We start from the raw sequence: 27,464 nt of genomic DNA, 5'->3' as shown, positions 1-27,464 counted from the left end.
TGAATGCAAAACAATGAGATACCTGAGGATTTGAGAGAATAACAACCATGTCAAGTCCTTTGAATCTTTCCACCAGTCTATAAATACTTGAAGCCTGGAGAACTTTTACATTGAAGCTCTTCTCTTTCTTTGCTTACGCAATCTATCTTTATCTCTCAGATTTAGGAGTCCTGATAACACCTAGGTGGTCTTCAACGAATTTGTTGTTGATAGGAGTTACGACTCACCTATTTTACTAATACATCAGTCCTTTTTTCGATAACAAATTCACCAAAAGAATATGTAAGAAAAAATTCTAGTAATTTAAATATTTTCTGATGTTGTGTTATCAAATTTAAGGTATTCTCAATTTTTTTATTATTTTTTGGTAAGCACAAAACAGAACAAAGAGTAAAAAATATTAGTTTCCGTTTTGGATTAAGTCCAGTCTTTAGGATTCAGTTTCGGGCATAATTAACGCAACCACTTCCAAACTCTTCTTTCCTTAAACCCTAAGAGAACGAAACAGATCCAAAACTTTCTCAAGAAAAAACTTCAGATTCTACCCTACAATGGCAGATTTTGCAGCAAATCTGTCCTTCAAAGCCAGAGAGATTCTCTCGACTCCAAGCCACGAAGGCTTAGTGACGCTCGTCGATCAACTCTTCACGCCTAGAGAATCCGAAGAATACTTAAAAGCTCGTATTCTCTACGACTTTTGCGTCTCTAATTTCCCAGACTGCTTAACCCTAAAGCTTCTCAAGATCTATAGATTCTCTTCCGACGACGTCGTCAGACTCCGATCTATCTCGCACCTCTCTGAAACTCTCACGGAAAACCGCAACAACTTCGAGATCTCTGGCCTCGCTCTCGACGAGATCAAACCGCTTCTGATATCTTGCTTGACGGTGCAAAACCCTAGAAAGGTTGATACAGACTACTTGAGAGTCATTGTTTCTTTCGTAGCTTATAACGTTATGGTCTCTCGTAATGAACGATGGGAAGAGCTTAGTGATTATATACTCTTGCTTGTGAATCAAGATCCGATTAGGGCGTTTAGTTACTTCGTAGATTTGCCATCGCTTTACGTTGGATTCATTCACAGGTTCTTCCATAGGTTACGTGAGGAAGTGTACAAGGTTTTGCTTCGTCCTGAGAAAGATAGAGATGGATATTGGATCTTGGCTTTGAAAGCTGCTGTTAAAATGGGGATTCAGATTATAGATTCCGACAATAGATTCGATTTGACAAGAGAGATACTTCACAATGTTCTGAAATCTGCTAGTGATGTTGTGTGGATGGGGATGGAAAGAGAGTTTCTGATAAGAGGGATTAAATCTCTCGAGAGTTACCTTGAGAAAGACGCTAAAATGTGCAAATGGAGTGCCAAACAATGCCGTTTTGTGGCATCGTTTGCGTACGGGGTCTCAGGAGTAGGCAAAAATACAAAGGAAGCTGCCAAGAACATCTTTGTAATGGTTACGAAAATGGATAAGTATGTTTGGAGTTCGGCCTTCAAACTCAACCATTTTTGCGTTGATAATCATCAAGATGTCAGAGTTGGATGTGACCTTGAATTGTACTACCAGTTTTGGAAATGTACTCCAGTGGAAGTCTTGAGTTCCTTTGCAGCATCTGGTTCTGATGATAGGTCAAGAGTGATAGCAATCAGACGACTCTACGATGTAGTCTGTGATCACACTTCAGACCAGTGGGAAATAGATGTTTCAGAGATCAGAGATCTTCAGCCATTGCTCATCAAATGCCTAAAGGAAGAAGGAATGCCTGAGAGCCTATACAGGATACTTGGTCAGGTGGTGTTCCATGTTGCACAGGAGACGTTTAACTACGAAAAGGATCCATGGTTTGATCTATGGGACTATATTGCATCAGAAAGCAAAGCAGAGTTCAAGAAAGCCGTATATATCTTCCAGTGTTTAACAATGCAGCTTGAGTTTAAAGAATTTGTTGTTCCTGCTATAACCAATCTTCTTCCAGAGATTCATAGCAGGCTAACTGCACCAAAAGAGTTGTTAGTTGATAACAGTAACTGGGTCTTGACGTTTACGGGTGCTTACTGTTCAGCAATTCACTTGCTAGAGATCAAAAGTCAGGCTGGATACGTTAAGGAAATTGCACATAAGATGATAAATTCTGTGAAAGAGCTTGTGGAAAGAGGAATGGAAGTTGGGCTTGTGATGAGAGCTTTCAGAGATCTTGAACGCATTGTGGAGAAACAAGGGGACTGGTACATGACTTGTGAGTACAGATTCCTCAAAGGTTTGCTTCAGAGGCTCTACACAATCAAAGGTATGAAAATGGAAAGTAAGATTGTGTTGTGGAGAATTAATGTTAATAAGATCGAGAGGTCAGTGGATGATAATCTTAAAGTGTTCCCAAAGAGTGAGTTTGATTGGCTGAACCAACCTGAGTCTTAGGCAAATTCATTCTTGCAGTATCCAGTTTTCTTTTTTCATTTGTAGTTTACTAGTTTTGTATGTTTTGGTTCTTACATGTGTTTAGTATTTTTTTAATATTGTCTTTTCCAAATCCAAGTTTTTCCATAGCAAACATAACATGAGATCACATAACAAGCAATGAATTCATTACAACTTACAAGAAGATATCTGTCTACAATCTTTCACAACCGTCACAAAACACACATCGACTTGGTAACAAACGTACAAACAACAGAACGAATCCTAAAATCAACTCCCTGTAATTATTCATCAGATTCATCTGAATCCTCTGCTGTAACGTCAGATGAACCTTCTTCTTCCTCATCATCCTCATCTACATTGCTCATTTTCACTCTGCTTGCTGTCATTTTGGCTAAAGCAGCAGCTTTACTTGCTCGATGTGATCGGGTCATCAAAGCAGAAGGTGGAGGAGATGCTACTTCTTCTTCTTCATCAGAGGAAGTTTCTCTAATCCTTACTCGTCTTCTTGACTGAGCTGGTCTTGTTGAGCAAGGAGCAGGTGTCTTTGGCACTGTTGTAGTTGCAGTGATGTCCAAGTGGTAGCTTACTCCGAGTGTTTCTGTTATTTGTCATAAGCAAGAAACAATCAAATTCTCTAAAGCGTAAACAAAATAGACTCTAACATAACTTTAACTATCTAGTTTTACGTCTAACTAATACCAAACTGTAATGTAGAAGGCAAAATATCAATGTACCAAAGATGGAATCGGCTTGATCTTGTGTAAGCTCTTCGCTGGGACAAACATCCAAAGATTTTAGATGTTCAAGGATCGGTTTCACCTCCCTAAGAAGCTCCTTCTCTGAACATACAGAATCTGCAAGTTGGCTTAAAAGCTTTTTCATCAACTTTATCACATTTTGTTTTGATGGTTTCAGATGGAGCAGCACAAGTGTTTTGCACAGTGCTGCAACATATGCCTTCTCAGCAGCAGTCTTTTTTTCCTTGAAGCTAAGCATCTATAGGAAACAACATTAGCAAACGGGTTGACCAGTGTTACAGAGATCTTGAGAGGATGATTGCTCTCAGCTAACTAGAAAGGCAAAAGACATTTGATGGTGAAAGTGCAACTACTCTCTATTATCGCATTAATGGACAAGATAATTTTGGTCAGATGTATGCTTTCTTCATTCTCCACTAAACTTTCCTGGATTTTGAGAAAAGTGTGATACGATAGACGTCTAAGGAAAGCAACTAACCTCGATGGCTATGCGTATGGCTAACCCTTCTTCAGTACAGTTTAGTAAAGGCTGGATAGAATCTTCTGGTGAGTCTGGTGATTTATTGAATTGGGTTTCAGGCTCACCTCTTGTCTCTTTTTTGTAAAGCGGGGTTTGCATCATCTGTAGAGTAAATCTGGATGCTTGGACTGCACGCTTGCGTTGATTTGATACAACATATGACGAACTCTTACAGTTTCCATCAATACCAGGCCACATTGAACGTATGAGAGGAACAAAAGCCTTTGACACATATCCCTGCATTGCATGAAAAATCATTCAGTAGAGTTATACAAATACACCATTAAACCTCTTTCTCTTAAGGACATCATGGTTTCTGTTACCTTATGCTTTTCGGAGAGGGAAGCATAGTGCTCAAAGAAGACAGATAAACACTGTTTAAACCTGGAAAATGAATAAGAAGAACAAATTATTAGTATTAGTTCTGGTGAGAAAAGTTACCCATTGAAAGCACAAAATCTCTATACCTCAGTTGTTCTTTTGACTCCTCGCTGAAATATAATGCAATCAGCTTTCCCAAAACAAAAGGATAAAACGATGAGGGCAAGCTTGGGTACTTCTCTCCTAGAAGAAGAAGTTTTGCAAACCCCTCCCCAACGGTTGCTTTAACCGACTCATGTTCATTACTATCTGTGAATGCTCTCCAGTCATCACTTTCAAGTCCAGCATACAAGAGATCGAGCATTTTAAAGTTCATATCTTCTTCGGCATTGGATAAGTCGATGGGGGCAAAATCAATGCTTTCATCCTCAAATTGTGACAAGAGATCTTGTCCCATTGCCTTATCAACTTCTGTTGGGCTATGCCACATCCCAAGATCAACTAGTGCCTTGCAAGCCATAATACTAATAGGAGGAGGGCTTCTACAAAAAGCTACCCGTAGCTGCCTTATAAGCTCTTCACTAGGCTTCTTCTCTAACAAACCAAAAAGACCAAGGCATTTTATAGCAATCCTCTGCACATCCAAGTGAGTGTGCTTTGCCTGCATGACATGAATCATATCAGAAACTGTGTTTGTTTGTGCAAGTGCCAAGTTTTTTATGCAAAAGGGATTCAACTGTATGATAAGGTGTTTCCTTAAAATTGTTGACACCTTTTGACAGTTTTTCAATGAAACAAAAGGATTCAGAGATCATATGGAATATCAGCAGCATCTTAAATGGAAAATTGACATGAAAAATAAGCTGCTTGATAACTTCAAGGTCAAAATTTAAGAGAAGATAAAACAAGAAGCGCCCCTAAGCAGTGATATGTGACAATAAGAAATAGACAGAGGAGAGTAAAAAATATACCCCTGGAAGCAACAAAGCATGCAATATCTCTTCTGGTTCAATAGCCTTCCCTTGCAGTGAATGCAAAGATTTTCCATTTTCCAACAGAAGACTTGTCAAAGAAAGCATGTGCATCCATTGCAGGAAATCCGCAGTCCTTTCCCTACAGGGTCTTGCTAGTTCTTCAACAACAACAAGTATAACTTCTTCATATTCTCCAGGGGCAGCATGGACAATCTTAGCTAACTTGGACACTGCATCAGCCCAATCTTTATCACCACCAAGATTTATACCATCTCCAATCACAATACTGTTCCCATCTTCATCTAATTCTTGCTCAAAAGGTCTGTGGAGCAGCTCCTGGACAAAAGAACTTGCAGTCTTGTGGAGCATAGCATCAGAGAAATCAAGCATGGTTCCCAGCAATAATAGCTGCCTCGAAGCAAAGTGATGATTTGGTCCTGAAAATTATATATAAGCAGAGGGTCCCAAACAAAACAACTATGTTTTGGGATTTAAAAAAATATATTTGGGCTCACCAGCTTCTATATGAGCTTTAACTAGATCAACATAATCAGAAACTGATGCAGGAAGAATTCTTTCCAGCAAATCATTAGCATCTGAAGCTTCAGCAGCATAAACTGCTGCCTCAGCTCCCATAGCAGTAGCAGCATCAGAACCCTTTGCCTGTATGACAATCTCATCATTTTTAGTGTGTCCCATACATGAATATAAAACTACTACTACGAGCATAAAATCATTACAAGAACCAGGAATTGTATTTCAAAGTTCATACACTAACTGTATAGCAAACAATATATTCTAAGAGGATTTTGACTTAGTTTAGGCACAACCTATAGATATATATGCGTTCTCGACCAAAAAGGCTATGCAATAGAAGAATGTGATGCAAACTGTCAATATGTGTTTTATAATTTGGATAGTACTGATGCATTAATTTCTGAGACGTTTTTGTTTGACATGTCTGGTGTTCGAAGCAAAAAAATTGGCAGTTAAATGGTAACTTGAAATCAGAAGGAAAACCGGTTTAGACAAATCATCACAGGAAATTTAAATAGAAATTGTCCAACGACCAAAATAATGCCAGTAGAAATTGGCATTCTCTGGTTCGTGAATCAAGCAGTCAGTTATGGAATTCATCAAAAGCATCTCAGTTTAAGCACATTATCATCCAGTTAAGCTAAATAGGTTAATATTTCAGGACTTGTGGCTTCAAGAAATACATGTTTATAGCATAAAAGTACCTAACACCAGAGCAATGAATAGTTGGTAAGTTTACAGACTTACTTGAGCACTTTTGTTCAATTTCCTGCATATAATCCTCCAGTAAAGAGCAATCTCTGGCTCCATAAGTTGGATGCTGGGTGCAGAACACGCGCTCTCATCTAACACAGGTAAAGAAAATATAAGCACATGCAGAAACTTATGCATTGCATATATAGTCCAGATTTCAACAGACCTCTAGCTTCACCATCTGCTGACAATATGTACTGCTGGATGCTTTTGTCATCGGTGGGCATTATCAATCCTTCACTTAACAGAACTTCCAACGCCGATTCTGCTACAGATTCATATGTTTCAACATCAAGGTATTTAAGAAATTTAATAGGATCGCCTTGACAAGAGTTTGACAGCCATTGATCTTTCATTAGCTTCAAACATTCCGTTGAAACATTTACAGCACGGTCAGCAAGTCCTCTCTGAAGAATTGTGGTCCTAAGCTTGATGCTAACACAACAAAATGAAAGAAATACCAGTCAGGAGAAAGAGAAGGACATTAGGGAAGAGGAAATACAACTTTCGTCAATAAGGTCAAGTGTAGAACATTTGTTACTAAAAAAAATGGTATAAAGCTTCTATCTGAATAAAGTAAAAGAGACAGAAACTTTAGGCTGAATCTGACTATGCAAAACGATGAAGAAGAAATAAAGAGACCAAAGCTCTAAAAGCCCAAATTCACCTCAGACTCTGAAGAGGAACTTTATTTGCAAGAACTGAGTAAGCAGCTTTGCGTACTGATTCATTAACATCGAGCGTGCAATCAATAATTGCTTGGGTGGTTGCAATCGAAGGAGGCAGAGACAGAACAATTGTTTTGCGTACCTCCTGAAAACATTAAAAAGCTAAAGCAATAAGACTTTGGCAGGCATGATGACTTACATTCAAAATGTGATTTAGGATGTAGCTATTTAAGTACAACAAGACAGAAACTTTACCGGATTCTGTTCCAGGGGAAGCACCTCAAGAAGCAAATCAAGAATGTCACTGTTCTCAGGATCGTTCACAAAACGTGAAAGTGACCTGACAGCAAACGTACGGATAACAGGAACTTTATCCCGAACACGCACCATCATACAATCAATTACATCATCCCACAATTCATCCGCTACTTCCACTTCATCTGGCAGCCTCAATATAATCTGTAAAGAACACAAATGTACAGAAGAATAAGGTCTCAAAATCCAAACAAGCTAATCTCATATTTGACCTAAAAGACCTTTACCCAGTAAACTGAATCGTAATACTCTTATGATACCTCTGAGATTATCTGACACGCTCTAAACCTAGCGTTTCTGTTCGCAGCCACAGACCCAGCCACCAGAAACTTTAGAAACTCTTCTAGAAACTCGTCGCAATCGGAATCACCATCTGGATTATTACAACGAAGACAAGCGAATTCCGCCGCGAATCGAACAACACGCTCCGCCGCCGCGGTTCTCCGTTGAGCGGCGATGAAAAGAGGGGTTAGGGTTTTGAAAAACACGGAAGAGAATCTACGGACTGAAGAAGGAGAAGACGAGGACGAGGAGTCCTCTTCGTGGTCGGACTCAGGTGAAGATAGTTTCGACCGGATTGTGGCGAGCTCCTTTAGCTTTCGGTTGTGAGTAGCGTATGATGTGCGGGACTCGTTTAGGATCTTGGCGATTTTCTGGGTTAGGTTTCGATCTGCGTCGGAAGCCATGGCGATTTCGGATTCTTCGCCCATTTTTTTTTTTTTTTTTTCACTGAGGGATTTGAAATTCAAAATGTTTTGAATCGACGCTCTTGTGGATGTGCGGCAGTGAGGGTTACTTTAGATCTGTTGTGTGTTTCAAAAATTTGGGTGAGCGGGACGATATTACTTTTTTAAAAAAATTAAAACGATAGATTTGTTAAATGGACTGTTTTTTTAAATAACATAATTAGCATAATGTACCGTTCACAAAAAAACGGATCAATTATATATTGAATGACGGTATAAGTCAAAAATAAGCATTTGAAAATTTTAAAATATATGGTGAATGGTGGTGAAGGGGATCAAATATTTATAGAGTAAGAAATACTGATTTTATTGATTTTTTTATTTGGATATTATATTAATTGTTGTTTTGAATTGCTTTATTTGTAAATTTTAAATAAAATAGTTATATTCTAAAAATATATGGACTAAAATCTTATATTCTCCTTTTCATCAAAACAATTTCTCAAAAACCTCTCAATGGTAAGAGACAATATTATCTTAAAGGTTAAATATAATTAAATCTGTAAATGTTCAACGAAAAACACAGTAGCTCAGTGGTTGCAAGTTCAGTGGTTGCAAGCTCCATGCGCACGCGCCCAGTAGCTCAGTTGCTTTGTTTAGTTTGATATTAATTATATGATTAGTTTAATTTTGAGCAACTTAGATGGGTTTTTCTAGTATAGATTGTCTTATAGACCTGTTTTGTAGTCAAATTCAGGTATTGATGACCGGAGGCTCCTCTAGGATGCTTATGGGCTTGTTTGGCACTCCATAAGCGGTGTATGGCAGTGGACTGATGCTCCTTTAATGGAAGAGGGCTGGTGTGGCGTTTTAACACTATTGATGGCTTTGGGGCAAATGGTGGTTATAGAGTCCATACTTGTCATTTGAAAACATTATTTGAAGTTAGTAAAGACCGGAGTTCTTTCGAGGATGAAGGTTGTTGTTTTGTAATCATGGGCATTTATGTTCATCTTACATGTCTTTCCCTGTACCGAGATTTAGAGGTTTTCACACCTATCGGGTAAGTAGGGAGTAGTAAGAGCTTTCAAATTTTGCAAAAAATTTGGAGTTACTATTTTAAAAAGATGATGATCTTGTTTAGGATTTGTATCTTTATTTATTTTTTCTGGTCGGAAAGGGGGAGACGAGGTCTCCCAAATATTATTCAACTAGAAAATAAAAGTATTACATGCGGACACTATGAGAGCTAGACAAGCCAAGAGCATCATCCAACATAAGAGAAAGAACATAATCTTGACCAGAGTCCAACTAATGAAAGCCTAATAGTAAACTAAAAGGATAGTTGGCTAACGCATTGGCAACACGGTTAACTTATCTATACACATGAAAAATACAAACTATCCAGTCCTTCGATAAAAGAAACCATAGCACACACGTATTATAAAAGACAACGGATGCATATCACTAATCCATGTCCTAGGAAAACCCACCACTATTTCCCTATTCTTTGGATTGTTGAAATATTTTATTCTTGGTATTGTTTTAGTCGCGTTATTTGTTGTCTTTGGTTTGGGTTTTAAAAATTGTTTTGCAAACATCTTTCCGTGGTTTTCTAGCAATTTTCATCTTTGTAAGTTCATGTAAAGTTTTTACTAGACGAAAATTTCTTGATCTTTGCTTTAATATAAAAAGTTTTTCGTAGGCAAGAAAGGGAAAACAAATCGATTATACTCTCTTAAAATGGAGAACACAACAGCTGTCTAATATCCGATTTTGTTCTCTTTCTCAATCATCAAAGCATAATTTTTTGTATACTTTTTATTGATAAATGATCTTCAAAAGAAACAAAATTATATTTTTATAATCCCATTTATGATGCAATACTACTAATTATTGCGTTTGAGCTTCTTCGATACATTTCTTAATAATTTGTAGTTTTTTTTAAGGGTGAATTAGTGTGGTAGCCAAAAAAGGAAAAGTATTTAAAATATAGCAGGTTAATTAAAAAAAATAAGTATCTAACATAAGGGATAGTAAAAATTATCAGTAAGGGTGTTGATGGTTTGATGGAAGTGGTGACCATCGGAGTTGGTGGCCGGCGGTGGTGGTCAGAGGTCGGTGGCCGATGGTGGTGGACGGAGATCGGTGGCTGGCGGTGGTGGCCGGAGATCGGTGGCCATAAATGGTGGTCGGAAGTTGATGGCCAAAGGTGGTGGCCGAAGGTAGGTGGCCGGCGGTGGTGGCCAGAGGTTGGTGGTCGGAAGTCATGACCGGCGATGGTGGCTGTAGGTCGGTAGCCGGCGGTGGTGGTCATAGGTCGGTAGCTAACGGTGGTGGTAGAAGGTGGTGGTTGAAAATGGTATTGATTGGGATAAGTTAGTCATTAGTATATAAAATATACCGTATATAATAATTTCATGGTTAGAATAGTTAGACAATAAATTAAAAAAAAAAATCTTGGTTATAGGTTCAAATTTCCCCTTTTTTTTATTAAGACGAAGTATGCTTGTAGGTGCCGCTTTTTTATCTGCGAGAGTAGACCTAAGATCTGACTTTTATGAACAGTTTTTGACATAGCTGATTACTAATGATTGAGGGTTTGTTAATCCAATATAAAGAGTGACATTAATGAATTATTGAATAATGTGAAAGCTTAAGCACGACATGGTACAATTATATACTTCATCATTACATTATCTCACCAACATTATATTTAAATGATATTAACAATCAGTTGGCCCACTTTAGGAATATGTTCACAGACAGTCCGTACTATTATTATTTGATAATTTTCTTGCACGTCGTTGCTCTGCTGACTGATTAATCTTTTTTTCCAATTAGCTAATTAAAATTGAAATGATGTAAGTTTTTTTTATTTAAAATATTATGATCCGCAGAAAAATATACACTATACGGATTTTACATATATTAGTTTATACTTTATACTACAAAACGTTTATCTAAAGCAACTTTAAGTCAAACATTTCGGAGAAGTCTACTACTTTGAATCTATAAAATCGGGTATAGTGGGAGAAAATTCAAAATAGCTTTGGTAGATGTTGGTTGTAGAGTGATTATTTTTCAATTTTTTTTTTCTTTTTTTGTCAACAAAACAATAATTAGAAAGTAATTCTAGGAGTGGTAGCCAAAAAAAAAATCAAACTTTTAATTACAATTATCTTTAAAACATATATAATATTCAAAAGTGTTTATTTGATTATTTCAATAACATTTAGATAAACTCTAAACAAAGATTCTTACCCAAAAAACAAAAAAAACTCTAAACAAATATTATTTATAAATTTCTATATTACTTGTGTTTTCTATATTTTTAAAATATCATGTAAACCCAAAAACTTCATATTTTATCAAAAAATTTATCTATCTTGAATGATCCACCCTAGTAAAATCTTTATATGCATTATTTATTTGCAATGATATGATTGAGACGATCGCCTAGAAAACATGACATATGCAGAGTTGACATGAAAATGAATTGTACTTTTCATCGACATATACCCTTATGCAAGTTGGGGATGCAATAATTCTTATTGGACAATTCTGAAGGTGCAAGCAAGTAACAATATTGACACTGTCCTTACACATTGGTCCCGTGTACGTATCTAATTCAGTTTCAAGATTCAGCGATTCTATTCCATATTTGTTCTCCAACTTATTCCTTATATCTTAAATATGTCCAAAAATTTTATTCCATAAGAAGAATTCCGAAACACTTGATCCAAAAGATCAAATTATATTGTCAACCCATCTTTTTTGTTAAACAATCAAATTATATTATTTTCATACATGATTTGCTTATCGTACTCGTTTAAATCTAATAAGTTACACATTTCTTAGAGCACTATAACACAAGTTAATCAAAAATCAAACGTAGAACTTTATTATTAGAATAAAACTAGAGAATTAAAAAAAAAAAAAAAAAGTCAACGAGTTTAGACTTCAACTCATTTTGGCCTTTGGGTGGGCCGAGTCAACCAGTGCCGGTCATAAACGTCCCCTTACATGCTCCCAAAACAAAAAGTCAACTCAACTATATAATTGGAACATATTTAAATTTCATTATCTTAATATACCCTTATGCAAATAGACCACAAAAACAAAAATCTTTGGTACTCAATCGTTCGTTTGTTTGATTTGCATTGAAGTGTCGATGGATCATTTGGTACTCGGTGTCTTGTCAAGTAAGTACACTATTTTGGGTTTGAAAAGTCATGGTGAAGAGATTCAAGATCGAAGATTCGATGGACAACAATGACCATGTGATGTCGATATGACAACGTGATATTTTCACCTAAGTTCTCAATCCTCACTTGATTTTTATTTTTGATGAGTTACCTTAAAAACAAAACCCATGAAACCGGAGATGTGAGGCTAATAATTTCGATCTAATATACAAAATTAACGAATAAGCGAATCTTGTTTATATAAGTAATTATTGAAGTAGGTTACATTTAAAAACGTATATATTAATTTTTCTTAAGAATTGATTAGAGTTTCTAATTGTGGTGCCACCTAATCACGAATGATGTATCAATGATATTAATTATTATTATGTTACTAAATGGATCTTTCGACGATGTTAGAGGCTTAGAGCCAAGGTTTTCTAATTCGTCAAACACATATTTAAATAAATAAATATATATATATATAGATATATTGATTATTGATCATTGTTAAAACAAGAATAATCATTTTTCGGGAAACACATCTTTTTTTTTTGTTTCTTTGAAGTTTTTGATATCTTTTTAAATGTATATATATATTAGTATTTTTGTAGCAATTTTTGCTCAAAAATACTTTTTGGAAAGTTTTTGCATTTAATGTCATTTAATGTTTATGTTCATACCCCAACAGATTTAGTTCACTCTCTTTACTATCCTTATAACCAAACACAATTAAGATTTTAAATATCTATATTATCCTTATAACCAAACAGAATTAAAATTTTAAATATCCAGATATATAATATTCCATAGTTAATATAGATATTTAAAATATTTATTCTATATTAAAAATAATTATTCTCCTATCATCTCTTTTTGATTTTAAAATCTAAATGTAGTAAATCATCATATAATACATAAAGTTAACAAAAATGTATATTGTTTCCTGCATATATTGTGATTTTAATTTTATTAAACGAACATATATTACTAAAGTATTATAAAAGTGTGTTTTTTAACATACATATATAGTAAATTTACCGTATATTGTATAATATAGAATTTTAAGAAGTTTATAATTTATAATTGATATATCTAAACTTAATAAAAAGTTAAAACTTATGAATATTTAAACATATTAAATTTTTAAAATAACACAAACGAGTTATATTACATGACGGATTATATGACATTACATGATTGAATTGATAATACTATAAAATAAAATATCATTAATATGATACTACAGTACGAGTTCAATCCTTATTTTACAATTTTAACAACACCAATATAAAATATGTCGAATCAAATTGATTTTAAGATAGTATTAGACAAAAATTGTTGTGCGGTATACCACGAATTATATACTAAATCACTAAATTAAGAGAAGAGTACATTAGCAAAATTAGTATTGAAATAGTATATTAACAAAAAAAATTATGTAAAAACTTGCCCCGCGGTATATCGCGGGTCATAATGTAGTATTTAAAGTCCTGTTTGCTGCCTAGTATAATTAGAAGCTTTGTCTCATTAATTGTGCTCCCATTTTATTAATATTTTATCAGTGTACAGCTTAATTCTTAAGGTTGCAACAAGACCGAGAGAACAGTCATATAATGTGCGACTTTTATTACAAGATCATATTTTCATTTGTTATTCAGTCATTTGGTGAAGTGAGTTAAGGACTGAAGGTTGATGGTTTTACGATTGTGGTCTTTTGAAGCGGGTTAATCCAGTTTTACACTACTAAATGTGCAACTGCATTCATATATTCGATTGCGATGATATCGACAATCATGCTCTTATTCGATAAATATGTATATATATATATATATAATATGAAAATCAAAATATTCAAGTAAACTATATTGTGTTTGATAATCGAATCTTATGAAACTAGTTTGATGATGGCTATAGCTTGCAAAGTTTGATGTGTGCCTTGTTTTTAATTGCTTTTTTTCTTGTGTTTCATTAGAGAATGAACCCTTTCAGGCTTTGTTTGTTTGTTTTTTTTGCATCTTGAAAAATAACCAAGGTTTATATAACTAATATAACTGTATAATAAGATTTTTTCTTTCCAGGTATAATAAGATTTGTTTCCCTTTAAAGTTTAGAACTAAATATAGACAAAATCTCCAATCAATAAATACGTGACATAACCATGTGTCACATTCAGTGTCAAATCACCTAAAACAAATCATATTATTTCAATGTGATAAAATTATGATTCGGGCGTATTAATTTCACAATTATTAAATTTATATTATTTTATAGAAACCGAATAAAGTACTTCATGTTAAAATACTATTTTCAGTTTGATTGTAGTTCTTTGTCATGAGTTTGTCTTTTTTTTCTTTTAAGCTATACAAAAAATATTGATATACAATACAGTGTTTTTGTTATTGATAATAGTAGGAGATATCCCATGATATAAAACACGGGGTCAATATTTTTTATAAAATATAATATAATAAAAAAATATAATGTTATTTATTATAAAAAATTATTTTGTTTGAGTGGTTATTTACTTTTAGTACAGTATTATATTTTCTGGTAAATTTACATCTATTTTTTTTTCTAACCAAACATTATATTAGAAAATGATTTGGAGATTGGTTGCCCAAACTGCAGGATACGAGTTTACAAAAGATAATTCTGAAGTTAAAGATTTCGAAGAACGAGCAAGACAGTTTGTCTTTACATTTGACGCTCGTTGAATCCTGGTAAGAGTGAAGCCGGGAAGAGATGATCTCAAATAGGTGAAATCATCTAGCAAATTGGAGAAAGCGGGCCATTTCTCTGGAGACTGACTACACCATCGCCACTAACTCTACAAAATTCGTCTCATAAGCATGATAGATAACACCTGCATAGAGGAGAGACTCCATAGCCCAAATCAACGCTTGTAATTCCGAGTGAAGGGGGAAGGGCTTCGTCTAACATACCGAGCTCCCAAGAGTAACGTCTCGTCCACACCATTGCAATACCACCAATCCAACCCCGTAAACCAATCCGAGACCTTCCAAGATCCATCGACCTGACAGCGAGAAGAGGTTTCTGGGGTGTCCAGGATTTCCGAACATCTATTTTTTTTAACACTAATTATTTTAGAATGTTATAGTATTTTATTTGTTTGATGTATGATACAGTTTTGTATTATTTTTTATTTGTATTTTATTATTTTGTGAAATATTTAGTAATTATAGTATTGTAATTGTGAGCAAATAAAATTTAAGAATATTAATTTATCAACCACATAAATTTTAGTTTTACTAATCCGCCGCTGTGGAACATTAAACACACACATTTTTCCCCATAAATTGAGTAATATATCTTCGTTTTGAAAAATTCAAATCACATCATTTACAGAAAAAATTCTACATATTTATTAATCATAAGTATTATATTATAATTCAAAACAATTTGTAAATGAAATAAAAGAAAAATGATAGGAGAATCATAATTTTAAATCTTAATAAAATCTTGTATACTTAGATAGGAATCTTAGTTTTTAAATTATGATTCGTTTACAAAATTTTAAAATTAATTAGTAATAATTAATTAGCGAGAAAAAAATAAATTTTTTAAAATTAATAATTATTTCAAAAAAATATTTGTCTAATATTTAAATTATATATTTATCTTTATTAAAAGATTAAACATTTGCCTTTAAAACCAATAACATGACAATATAATTTTTTACATTTTATAAAATTTGTTTTATATTTATACTTTTCAAGATATATTACTTTAAATAACTACATTTCTTTCTCTCTCTTTTTTTTTTTTCAGTATCTCATACAACTTGTTGTTGTAATAAGGATCTTGTATATCTATAAATTCCTAAAATATATGAGATTCCATTGGGCCGCAAGAGAATCTTTGATATTTTATTCCTGTAATTTTGTTTTTTTTCTTTATGGAGAGCCAAAAAGTCACCTAAGTCTTCACGTCACCCTCCTCCTCGTTCCCTGCACCCTCCTCCTTTTATAAGTACTCTTCATATCTACCAATACCAAAACACGAGACAGATTTGGTTCCATTTTATTTTCATTTAGAACTGTTACAGTCATCCAAACCTTGGTGTTTGTAGGCTTGTAGCCATGAGTAACCTTTCAGATCTCGTTAACCTTAACCTCTCAGACACCACTGACAAAATCATTGCCGAATACATATGGTTCGTCTTCTTCTCCTTCTTTTTTCATCTGTTTTTTTTCCAGTAAATATCGTATTTTTTTTTTTTTTTCATGTATACGTAATCTTATGAAACCTAAATCAAATGGGATCGTATTGTTTTTTTACAAGTGTTGACTCTGTTTTATTTGTTTAGGATTGTATGGATTAGTTTTGGTTTTGGTCCTTTGGTTGTTCTTAGTCCTTTTTTTGTTTTGATTATTCTTCAGATTTCTGTTTAGTTTGCTAATAAATCTATTAGGCTCCTGAATCTGCCAATACTGAAACTACATGTTTGCTAAATTTTTTTTTGATCTCCTGATGATGTTTACTCTGTTTTTTGGCTCTGTTCTTGAAGAGTATGAGATTGAGTTTCTGAAATATTTTGTTTTCTTTGGTGTTGTATTATTACCAAATCAGGGTTGGAGGTTCTGGAATGGATATGAGAAGCAAAGCCAGGGTGAATTCTCATTCTCTAAATAATTTTGGGGGAAAATAAAAAAGATTCAACTTTTTGTCTTTTCCTATTTTTAGTAAAATTCATAAGTTTTTGATTTATTGTAATTCTGGTTTATATGTAGACTCTATCTGGACCAGTGAAGGACCCTTCAGAGCTACCAAAGTGGAACTATGATGGTTCAAGCACAGGTCAAGCTCCTGGTGAAGACAGTGAAGTCATCTTATAGTTAATAATCTTTCTTTCTTGAAATCTTATACTAGTTTCTTTCTTCTCTTTCGAGTTTTTTTTTTTTCAATTCTTGTTTATTAACCTTTTGTGTGTGTCTTATATGTATGTTTTAGCCCTCAAGCCATTTTCAAAGACCCTTTCCGTAGAGGCAACAACATTCTTGTGAGTTTCTTCACATGTTTTGACCTTTCTTGTTGCATCCATACTTGATTAGATCCATCATAATAACTTAACGATTTTTTGATCAGGTCATGTGCAATGCTTACACCCCCGCGGGTGAACCAATCCCAACAAACAAAAGACACGCTGCGGCTAAGGTCTTTAGCCATCCTGATGTTGTAGCTGAAGTGCCATGGTATGGTATTGAGCAAGAATACACTTTACTTCAGAAAGATGTCAAGTGGCCTGTTGGTTGGCCTATTGGTGGTTTCCCCGGCCCTCAGGTAAACAAGATGGATATATAATCGGTTTCGTTTTTTTTCTGTTGTTCGGTTTTTAAAATTTTTTTTTGTCTAAAAATGTATTGCAGGGACCATACTATTGTGGTATTGGAGCAGACAAATCTTTTGGAAGAGACGTTGTTGATTCTCACTACAAGGCCTGCTTATATGCTGGAATCAACATTAGTGGTATCAATGGAGAAGTCATGCCTGGTCAGGTTGTTTTCACAACCAAGAAACCTTAGCATAAAGATTCATTATTTTTGTCTCTATTCACTTATGACCTTAAATATTATATATTTTCATTATGCTTTGATCTTCTTTTTTTTTTTTTTTTTTTTTTTTCTCTATAGTATTCAGTTTTGATGTTTTGCATGAAGTACTAATTACCAAATCTTTTGTGTTGAGAACAGTGGGAGTTCCAAGTCGGTCCATCTGTTGGTATCTCAGCTGGTGATGAAATTTGGGTGGCTCGTTACATTTTGGAGGTAAGTCTAACCAAAAAGAAATTTCAAACTGCAATGGTTGTTACTTATGTAGATTTCGATTACTAACACTCACCTTGTTTTGAAAACAGAGGATCACAGAGATTGCTGGTGTGGTTGTATCTTTTGACCCGAAACCAATTCCTGGTGACTGGAACGGTGCTGGTGCTCACTGCAATTACAGGTACTACATTGACAAGAATCGACTGAGAGATGTTTTGTCTTGTGATTTTTTTGCTGATTCATATAAACTAAATGTTACAGTACTAAGACAATGAGGGAAGAAGGCGGTTACGAGATAATCAAGAAAGCGATCGATAAATTGGGACTGAGACACAAAGAACACATTGCTGCTTACGGTGAAGGCAATGAGCGTCGTCTCACTGGACACCATGAGACAGCTGACATCAACACTTTCCTATGGGTAAAAAAAACCAACACATATTTTTTTACGGTTATTCGTATATTAAAAAAACTCGCTTTTGTTATTAATTATATTTGTGTTGGAATAATGTTTTATTATAGGGTGTTGCAAACCGTGGAGCATCGATCCGTGTTGGACGTGACACCGAGAAAGAAGGGAAAGGATACTTTGAAGACAGGAGGCCAGCTTCGAACATGGATCCTTACATTGTCACTTCCATGATTGCAGAGACCACAATCCTCTGGGATCCTTGATTTGATCAGATCAAGAAAATCTTGAATTGTTTCACTTTATTGTGTTTTCTTAAGTTTGTGTTTCTTCAATCAAACAAGTGTCTCAGAATTTATTCAGGTCAATGATTTGCTCTGCTTATGTCTGCTTTTGTATTGTTTCCCACCCATTGAAACCTTCTCTGTTTTATTACGAATAAAAATAATCTACATAATGAAAGTGCTGTTTCATCATCATTCATTCGTTATGTTTTTTTTTTTGGATTGTGGGTTTGCATAAAGAATGAAGAATGATCTGGTTTGCATGGTTTGAGTTCTAATTTGGATTTGGATTTTTAACCATATACAAAATAATAATGTTTTTAAATACAAAATTTTCATTTTCTTTTTGTAGTATCAATAGACTTCAAAATCTAAATTTTATATATATTAGATAAAATAAATTGAAACTAAAAACGTAAATAATTTGAACCATGTAAAATAAGTTTATTCATTTAAGCTCTTCCGGTTCATGTTAATTTGAACCATTGAAGAACCAAACCAAGCGAGCGACCCACTTTCGTATCCCAAAGACTAACAATGCAAATTTCGTTCACATGTCGGCTCTGATTGGTAACATGATTTATCGAAGTTGAGTTGAATAGAATATTATAATTCGATGTAAGTTGCAGTAAAAATTATGTGGTAAAAACAGTAGTTTGAAGTAATGGATCGCTGTAAAAATATGATTTATTAATCTTATCAAAATTACTGACTAGTGACATTTTTATGGTAGATATTGCAGTATGTATTATTTGATTATAATTATTAAAAATATTAGTGAATATATTTCACAAAATTATAAAAATAAATAAATAAAAATATATAAATGATAAAATAATTTTAAGATACACAAATTTAACTAAACTTCTTTGTTACATTACAAATTAAAAAATTAACTACATGCATGCCATAATATTTACAATCTTATCATATTTAGATCTATGCCTATTTTCATTTCAAATGATAATAAAAATAATAATTTAGGAAAAATATAATATAACTAATTAAAAAAGTTATTAAATAAAAGAAAAACAGTAAAAAATATTTTTATTGATATATGAATTAAATAAAAACAAAAACAATAATTTTTTTGTATTATACAACTGAATTTCCGTTTTTTCAATTAAAAATAAAAGATAACACAACTTACCACATCTTAACTCATGAAAATTTGGATGATGTTGAATAATGTTTTGAGTTAACAATTTTACAAAGTATATAACTCAAAATTGTAAGTCAATCATAACACATTGTAACTCAAACTCAACTTTAAATTTTTTAGTTTTGTTGTTTATTGGTAACATTTTTGAATAATCTATGAGTTAAGTCCATAACTCAACTTAACTCAATGGTAACTCATATGTTACCAATCAAAGCCGAAAAAAAAAAAAAAAAAAAAAAAATCAAAGCCGTATTTTCGTCGAACACCTGATGCGCAACTTTACAAAACTCCTAAGGGGTTTAAGGATTTTTTTCGCGTCTGAACAAAAATGTCTCTGCTTCGAATTTTTTCGACTCTTCGCAGAGGAACTCATCGGACTTCACTTTCTTTCTCTTCTTCGCGGAATCCGATCTGCACCACTTTTGCTAATTCTTCACTCTCCCGTAACTTCCAGATTCATTACTTCTTCTTTCCTCAAATCCAATTACCATCTCTTTAGCTCGTGAAATTGAAATCTTCACTGTGTTAATTGCAGGGAAACCAAGGATTTCGTATCAGAATGATTACGGAGGCCATAAGACGAATTCACATCTCTTGGATCCTCGTCTTTGGATTATCTTTACAGGACAAGCTGGTGCGTACATATGCTCAATGTTTAGATAATTTTGTGATGTCATGATTCTAATTACCGATACGGTTCCTTCCTTTTTCAGCAATCCTTGGGTTTTGTGGGAACTCTGTATTAGCAGAGGATAAGAGTGGGCTAGAAAAAATTGAGGATGGTTCGGTTGTATCTAATATACACACATCTAAGTGGAGGGTGTTTACTGATAGTGGAAGAGATCATTTCTTTCAGGTTGGTATTTGAAGAATGAAGCTCAATCTACTTTTTTTCTTTAAACAAGGTTTTTTTTTTTTTTTTTTTTTTTTCTGTCTTGGTAGATGATTTTTCTCTATTTTGTAGGGGAAACTGGAGCCAGCAGAGAGGCTTTTCGGTTCGGCAATACAGGAAGCTAAAGAAGGTTTTGGAGAGAGGGATCCACATGTTGCATCTGCATGTAACAATCTGGTTGGTCTCTGTGAGGTTTCTATGTTTGGTTCCTTAGATTATAGTGCTTGTTGCTTTTTCATTTCATAAGATATTGCATGAACCCTGTATCAGCATCTCGAGTATGGCTCTCTAAGGATAAGTGTAAAACAGTTTTACTGTTTCTGGCTGAGGAATGTATATATTTTAGCACAGTGGTTTTATGATCAGTCTCTTTCTGAGAAGTTTAATTCTTATTTGGGAGAGTAATCTTTTTCGAAATGTTTCATTCTTAGGTTCTCTGCTTCTCAACACTTGTTATTTCTTGTATTTTTAGACTAATTGCTCTATCTTTTCCTTCCTCTATGTAAGGCAGAGTTATATAGAGTCAAGAAAGAATTTGACAAAGCAGAGCCCTTATACCTGGAAGCTGTTAGTATCTTGGAGGATTTCTATGGTCCTGAAGATGTGCGGTGAGACATCAACATCTCTTGAGCTGATACTTAATTAATTAAGTGCCATTGGCTTGAACATCACCACACATATTGTAAAGTCTTTACTTTTGAGTTTTGATGCTACCTGACTAATACTATTTGTTCTGAAACATATAAATTTACGATCACTCTCATAGTTTTGTTGAGCTGGCTGAGTTTTCTGGTACATTTTACTATTTTTAGTTATATACCCCTGTTTCTCTGTTAGAGTACTTACCCTTTCCCTGAATGCCTCTTCCTGACAAGACAATTTATAGATTCGTAATTCTTTAAGGCTCTGTACGTTTGGCCATCTTAGTGATCTTTATGACCCCCACTGGCTAGATTGAATGTCATGCAACACCTAGAAACATCAGGAATTGTGTTACATGTTATACATACATTTTGGTGACAGGTTTGACTCCCTTATTGTTTTTGTACCCTTCATTCATTCAACCATATTGTTAACAATGCAGTGTTGGTGCTACTCTCCACAACCTTGGACAACTCTATCTTGTCCAGCGAAAACTTGAGGAAGCTCGTGCGTGCTATGAGGTAATCACAATTAATTTTTTTTTGCAAAACTAGGCTATAGGCATCAAATATGGATTGGTCAGGACGAGTACTTTTCTTGGCTATCTGGGTGACTTCAGTGTTGGTATTAAATATTATGAGGTGTGTTTGCTGTTCTTTCTTACATGAGACAATTAAGATGGACGGGAGTCATGAATGTTGCTCGCTATGTTACATACTGAAGTCTAGATGCTTTAATCAGATAATTGGTCCAAATTAATTTTTTAAAAATCGTGTTTTACCTCTTTTTCTGAGAAACTGATCCTAAATTGACCATGATTACGACATCCATAGTATATCTACTTGTCTGCTTGTTATTTCCTGTTGTTTGCCTGTATTTATATTATACTTGATATATTGATATCATATACTGCCACCAAATTCAAATGATAAAATTTTACATTCTGTGATGCTAACAATTTATTCTTAACTTTTTTTGCTGATGGTTCCCTGTGCAGCGTGCTTTAAAGGTATGGTTATGGTTATTAATCTTTATTATTTACAAGTCACACTTGTGTTAGTATGTATTTTTCCTCTTATCCTTTGTTGTGATTCCCGTCTAGATGAAAGGCCGAGTCCTGGGACATAATCATACTGATTTTGCAGAGACAATGTATCATCTTGGAACGGTACTCTCATGCTTCACTTTTCTTGCTTTTATTAATCTTCATGAGCTCTTTAAACTTGTAATGAACTGTACACTTCCTTTCTTGAGATTCTTGCATATTAGCCACATATTGTCACCCTGAACGTTAAAATTGCCTCTTGCCAATTCAGACATGTGATCAAATGCATCTAATATGACACATCCATGCTGTCATGAAGTCTGAGTTGGATCTATCATTTTAAACTTCCATCTAACATATGATATGATATTCGACAGGTATTCCACCTGCAAGGAAAAGATACAGATGCGGAAGCACTTATTCTGGATTCTCTTAAAATACTTGAGGCATGTCGATATCTTAATGATAACTGATATATGTGCCATCTTGACGTTTTATTTTGTCAATTGGATGCTTTCTTATTGTATTTTTGGTTTTTATAATGTTAGGAAGGTGGTGAAGGAGAGTCCATGACATATATCAGGAGACTGAGATATCTTTCTCAGGTTTTTTTGCCTTATATTTTCCTTGTTATTTGGAAGTCTCCTTCTACTTTTACAATGCATTGATTTTGAGCAAAAACCAGAACCACTCCGGATGAAAACCGTAGAAATTTGTTGGCTTATATAACTCACAATTCTCAACATCTGTGTCGTTCCATTAAGTGATTTTGAAATTTCTGTTATTTTACATTCTCATCTGTCCTTTCAGATATATATACGATCCAATCGTCTGGCTGAGGCTGAAAACCTTCAAAGAAAATTTTTGCACATGATGGAATTATCAAAGGTGTGGTGTTTTCTTACTTAACTTTCCTTTAGCTGTATCGTTCAATAATTTAACATGTTACAGTCTGTTTTGCTGCATTTTTCCTTGTAAATTCCAACTTTCTAATGTAGTACTGAAGGAAACTGTTCTAACTTCATGTTAAGTTTTTTCTTTTGAACTACTTAATTATGCATAAATCGTAAGTTGAGGAAATCACTTACATAGATGGAGCTAGTGGCAATCAATTAATCACAGGGATGGAACTTGCACATTTTTACCTGTAGTTCTTACTTAATTGCTAAAATCTATGACAGGGATTGAACTCAATGGAGGCTATAACTGCAGCTGAAGCATTAGCGCTCACTTTACGATTATCTGGGCAGCTGGGAGAAGCTCTAGAACTTTTTGAAAAGTGAGCACACAAAATCTTGATTGGGTTGTCAGATTAAAATACGAGGATCCTCAAACTAAAGCTCTATGACAATTTTCCTGTCAGGTGTCTCAATGCCCAAAAGAAATTACTTCCAGAAGGACATATCCAGGTTCACTCCTTTTTTTAGAAAAATCATCTTTATAATGGAAATCGAGTTAGTATTCAGCTTGTCTCCTCTCTTTGGCTGATAGATAGGTGGAAACTTGCTGCACATCGCGAAGACATTTATGCTTCAGGCTAGTCAGTTGGGAAGAACTAATATCAGTGAAGCTCTATTCAAACTAGAAAAAGCGAAGAATTATCTTGAAAACTCAACAAGGTTGGTCTCTATATATATTTCTGTACTAGCTCTCTTTCTTAGCGTAAACTGATGGTTGATATTTGATTTTTCAGTCTCATGTATGAGAATATAACAAAACTATTGGTGTGATGTGTGGTGTAAACCAGGATAGCAAAAGACGTTCTGCTTAAGTTGAAAAATCAAAAGAGCAAAGCGCAGAAACACGAAAAAGCAAGTGCGACTCTTAGGAATTATGAACATGCAGCTTTAGTTATATTGGTGGGTGTCGCTTGAAGTCATACTTGTTCGTATATATATGTTTGATTGTCTTAAAAACAACGCGTTTGGGACGTTTTCTATTTCTTTGCAGCTGCAATCTTTTGAGAGCCTTGCAGCTTTAGAGACAAGCAAAAATGAGATCCAGGAGCCAAAGGTTAGTACTGCAGTGCGAAAGCTCGACACAGTTATAGAATCAGACACAAGCTTTCTTCTCGTTTCATTTGGTTCTGTGTACTTGACTTGATGATGAACACGCAATTGACTTCGTATTCCATAGACTATAGAACAAGCCTGTGTAAACCTGTTGATTCATGACATTCCAGGAAACAAATCCGCATGCAGCTGAAGAAACCCTTCTCCAATGTGTTTCAGCTTACAAAGAGGTAAATAAATGGATTGTTTTCCATTCATAACTAACTAACAACCTAAAGAATACTTATATATCACAGCTTTCATTAGAATCTAGTATCTACTTCTTTTCCTTTCTCTGTCTCAAATATCAGTCAATTTTTGATACATCGTGCAAAGAAAACGTTGGAACACTGATTCTTGTTTTGTGTAGTTTGGTAGTGGAACTCAGCTGCAAGATTCTCCTGAAGTAAAATCTGAATACCTTTCGTGTCTTAAGCATCTCTCAGCTTTATTAGGCAACAAAGAGACGACGCTCAACTCAAAGGATAGTCCTATTTCTTTACCAGAGCTGAAGGAAGAAGTTAGGCGTATCGAAATCGATCTTGGTTCTCTAAGTAAAGGCGGAAAGCTTGTCAAGTAAAGTGTTTTCTTTATTCATTCTTAGAATCTCCAATCGAATAAAGGATCATACAGAGATCCAATTGTCGCATATTAATCACGAGTTCCTTTTGGAAAAAGAAACCAACTAAATTTTTTTTTTTATTTTTTTTTTTCTGTAAAAGTTAAAAACTAAGAAATATCCTCCAAAATATTTGTATTTTAGTTTCTAAAATATATAATACGTTGTTTAATTGAGAACAAATATAAATTTCGAATTTTTTTGTATTCATATGTACATGAAAAAACTAAATTAAACCAATCCAAATGGTGGTAGTACTGTATTTTGTTTTCTACATTTCATAAACCTCGTAAACCAATAATTTCAAACCGAGAAATGAATTTAAAACTGAATTTATGATTAATTTTTGTTTCCATAAAACCTCAAGCGGCTGATTGATTAAACCCTAAAGGCCTAAACCCTCTTCCTCAAGGATTCATCTTTACATTTATCTTTCAACTGAACTAGTTCTGCAATGAGCGATTCTTGTCTGAATCTGCGGTAACTTCAAAAGAACCCATCAAAGATTCTTTTTGTTATGACAAGACGATACATTTATACACACGCGTGATACATGCGAGACGAATGATCAAGAGATCATCGTCATCTCTCTCTTCTTCTTTGCCTTCACTCGAAACCCTCTTGAAGCTCTGCAAATCTGAGATTCATCTTAATCAAATCCATGCCCGAATCATCCGGAAAGGTCTTGAACAAGACCAGAACCTCATCTCTCTCTTGATCTCATCGTCTTCTTCATCTCTCTCTTACTCTTCCTCTGTTTTTAACCGTGTTTCTCATCCTTGTCCTTATCTCTGGAACCATTTCGTTCAAGGTTACTCGGATAAGTTTCTCTTCTTCGAGACTGTTTCGCTTCTTGTGCGTATGATGAGAACAGGTTTTGCTCGACCTGATAAGTATACGTTTCCATTGGTTATGAAGGTTTGTTCTTACAATGGACAGGTTCGTGTTGGTTCAACGGTTCATGGGTTGGTTCTGAGGATTGGGTTTGATAACAATGTTGTTGTGGCTACAAGTTTTGTTGATTTTTATGGTAAATGCAAGGATTTGTGTAGTGCACGTAAGGTGTTTGATAAAATGCCTGAGAGAAATGCGGTTTCTTGGACAGCTTTGATTGTAGCGTATGTGAAATCTGGGGAGTTAGAGAAAGCGAAGAGGATGTTTGATCTTATGCCTGAGCGTAATCTTGGATCTTGGAATGCTTTGGTTGATGGTTTGGTTAAATCCGGAGATTTGGGTAATGCTAGGAAACTGTTTGATGAAATGCCTAAGAGAGACATTGTTTCGTATACCTGTATGATTGATGGATATGCGAAAGGTGGTGATATGGTTTCTGCTCGGGATTTGTTTGAGAAAGCGAGTGATGTTGATGTTAGGGCATGGTCAGCTTTGATATCGGGTTATGCACAGAACGGTCAGCCGAGTGAGGCCTTTAAAGTTTTTGACCAAATGTGTGCTAAGAATGTCAAACCTGATGAGTTTATAATGGTGGGTTTGATGTCAGCTTGTTCTCAGATGGGTTGCTTTGAACTGTGTGAACAGGTTGATACATATCTACACCAGGGCATGAAAAAGTTTTCTAGTCATTATGTTATTCCTGCTTTGATAGACATGAATGCCAAGTGTGGTCACATGGACAGAGCAGCCAAGTTGTTTGAAGAGATGCCTCAACGAGATCTTGTTTCATACTGTTCAATGATGGAAGGGATGGCTATTCACGGGTGTGGATATGAAGCTGTTCGACTGTTTGAGAAAATGGTTGATGAAGGTATCGTTCCTGATAATGTTGCATTTACTGTAATATTGAAAGTTTGTGGCCAAGCCAGGCTTGTTGAGGAGGGGTTAAGGTATTTTGAGTTAATGCAAAAGGAGTATTCTATTGTGGCCTCTCCTGATCATTATTCCTGCATTGTGAATCTTCTTAGCCGGACAGGAAAGCTTAAAGAGGCTTATGAGCTTATTAAATCCATGCCCTTTGAAGCTCATGCTAGTGCTTGGGGTTCGCTTTTGGGTGGTTGTAGTCTACATGGGAATACTGAGATAGCAGAGGTAGTTGCGAGGCAACTCTTTCAACTTGAACCACAAAGTGGCGGTAATTACGTGCTTCTATCAAATATATATGCAGCTTTAGACCGGTGGGCGGATGTTGCTCATCTTAGGGACAAAATGAAGGAGAGTGGCATCAACAAGATATGTGGCCGAAGTTGGATACGTCGATAAGCACTCCGTCATCTAACCCTGTCGATGGAAGACTTTGCTTTAACCTAACAAGACGCTCATTGCTTGGATAACAGTTTTACCATTGTGTTATTTCTCTGGCTTAACCGCCCATTTCAAATGAAAATGGAAGGAGTAAAACTGAATATTGTGTTCATGTGGTTAAGGATGTAAATACCTTTTGTGGTTATGATATACAATGATTACGATGTTATAAA

The 27,464-nt window shown here is 34.7% G+C and overlaps 5 protein-coding genes across 14 annotated transcripts; 4 read left to right on the top strand and 1 right to left on the bottom strand.

The window, feature by feature from the left end:
* Nucleotides 1-509: 509 nt before the first annotated feature.
* Nucleotides 510-2,526, top strand: LOC104720524 (uncharacterized). Its single transcript, XM_010438415.2, has one exon. It carries the CDS (start codon nucleotides 552-554, stop codon nucleotides 2,415-2,417), a length of 1,866 nt encoding a protein of 621 aa, XP_010436717.1. The 5' UTR covers nucleotides 510-551; the 3' UTR covers nucleotides 2,418-2,526.
* Nucleotides 2,527-2,535: 9 nt separating this feature from the next.
* Nucleotides 2,536-8,206, bottom strand: LOC104719379 (uncharacterized). Its single transcript, XM_087470339.1, has 12 exons — nucleotides 7,527-8,206; nucleotides 7,207-7,410; nucleotides 6,951-7,096; nucleotides 6,450-6,718; nucleotides 6,278-6,375; nucleotides 5,509-5,656; nucleotides 4,991-5,430; nucleotides 4,166-4,680; nucleotides 4,022-4,082; nucleotides 3,657-3,935; nucleotides 3,155-3,416; nucleotides 2,536-3,018 (listed from the first exon to the last, which is right to left on the bottom strand). The coding sequence occupies exons 1-12, from the start codon at nucleotides 7,974-7,976 to the stop codon at nucleotides 2,702-2,704; spliced, it is 3,189 nt and encodes a 1,062-aa protein (XP_087326465.1). The 5' UTR covers nucleotides 7,977-8,206; the 3' UTR covers nucleotides 2,536-2,701.
* Nucleotides 8,207-15,850: 7,644 nt separating this feature from the next.
* LOC104719378 (glutamine synthetase cytosolic isozyme 1-1) lies at nucleotides 15,851-18,816 on the top strand. 2 transcript variants are annotated; one of them, XM_010437293.3, is made up of 10 exons: nucleotides 15,851-16,316; nucleotides 16,733-16,772; nucleotides 16,894-16,997; nucleotides 17,114-17,162; nucleotides 17,249-17,443; nucleotides 17,530-17,658; nucleotides 17,854-17,928; nucleotides 18,018-18,109; nucleotides 18,190-18,349; nucleotides 18,451-18,816. In XM_010437293.3, exons 1-10 carry the CDS (start codon nucleotides 16,243-16,245, stop codon nucleotides 18,601-18,603), a joined length of 1,071 nt encoding a protein of 356 aa, XP_010435595.1. In that variant the 5' UTR covers nucleotides 15,851-16,242; the 3' UTR covers nucleotides 18,604-18,816. The 2 variants fall into 2 exon arrangements, with proteins under 2 accessions (XP_010435595.1, XP_010435596.1); XM_010437294.3 differs by lacking the exon at nucleotides 18,190-18,349 and having other exon boundaries at nucleotides 18,499-18,816.
* Nucleotides 18,817-19,986: 1,170 nt separating this feature from the next.
* LOC104719377 (uncharacterized) lies at nucleotides 19,987-25,215 on the top strand. Of its 9 annotated transcripts, none has more exons than XR_015569091.1 (18): nucleotides 19,987-20,226; nucleotides 20,319-20,417; nucleotides 20,497-20,639; nucleotides 20,748-20,852; nucleotides 21,183-21,283; nucleotides 21,760-21,838; nucleotides 22,315-22,326; nucleotides 22,420-22,485; nucleotides 22,740-22,808; nucleotides 22,911-22,967; nucleotides 23,173-23,250; nucleotides 23,544-23,641; nucleotides 23,726-23,771; nucleotides 23,858-23,981; nucleotides 24,110-24,221; nucleotides 24,313-24,375; nucleotides 24,545-24,604; nucleotides 24,784-25,215. XR_015569091.1 is itself a non-coding variant. In XM_010437292.3 (18 exons), exons 1-18 carry the CDS (start codon nucleotides 20,112-20,114, stop codon nucleotides 24,991-24,993), a joined length of 1,641 nt encoding a protein of 546 aa, XP_010435594.2. In that variant the 5' UTR covers nucleotides 19,987-20,111; the 3' UTR covers nucleotides 24,994-25,215. The 9 variants fall into 9 exon arrangements, 6 of the variants coding, with proteins under 6 accessions (XP_010435594.2, XP_087326460.1, XP_087326461.1 ...); XR_015569092.1 differs by having other exon boundaries at nucleotides 24,056-24,221; XR_015569090.1 differs by having other exon boundaries at nucleotides 23,854-23,981; nucleotides 24,056-24,221.
* A 199-nt stretch (nucleotides 25,216-25,414) lies between these two features.
* LOC104719376 (putative pentatricopeptide repeat-containing protein At5g37570) lies at nucleotides 25,415-27,464 on the top strand. The gene has a single exon (XM_010437291.3). It carries the CDS (start codon nucleotides 25,597-25,599, stop codon nucleotides 27,247-27,249), a length of 1,653 nt encoding a protein of 550 aa, XP_010435593.1. The 5' UTR covers nucleotides 25,415-25,596; the 3' UTR covers nucleotides 27,250-27,464.

Source organism: Camelina sativa, chromosome 10, assembly GCF_030686135.1.
Source record: "Camelina sativa cultivar CO46 ecotype springtype chromosome 10, ASM3068613v1".
Lineage (NCBI taxonomy): Eukaryota > Viridiplantae > Streptophyta > Magnoliopsida > Brassicales > Brassicaceae > Camelina > Camelina sativa.
This window is presented reverse-complemented; position numbering and strand designations above follow the sequence as displayed.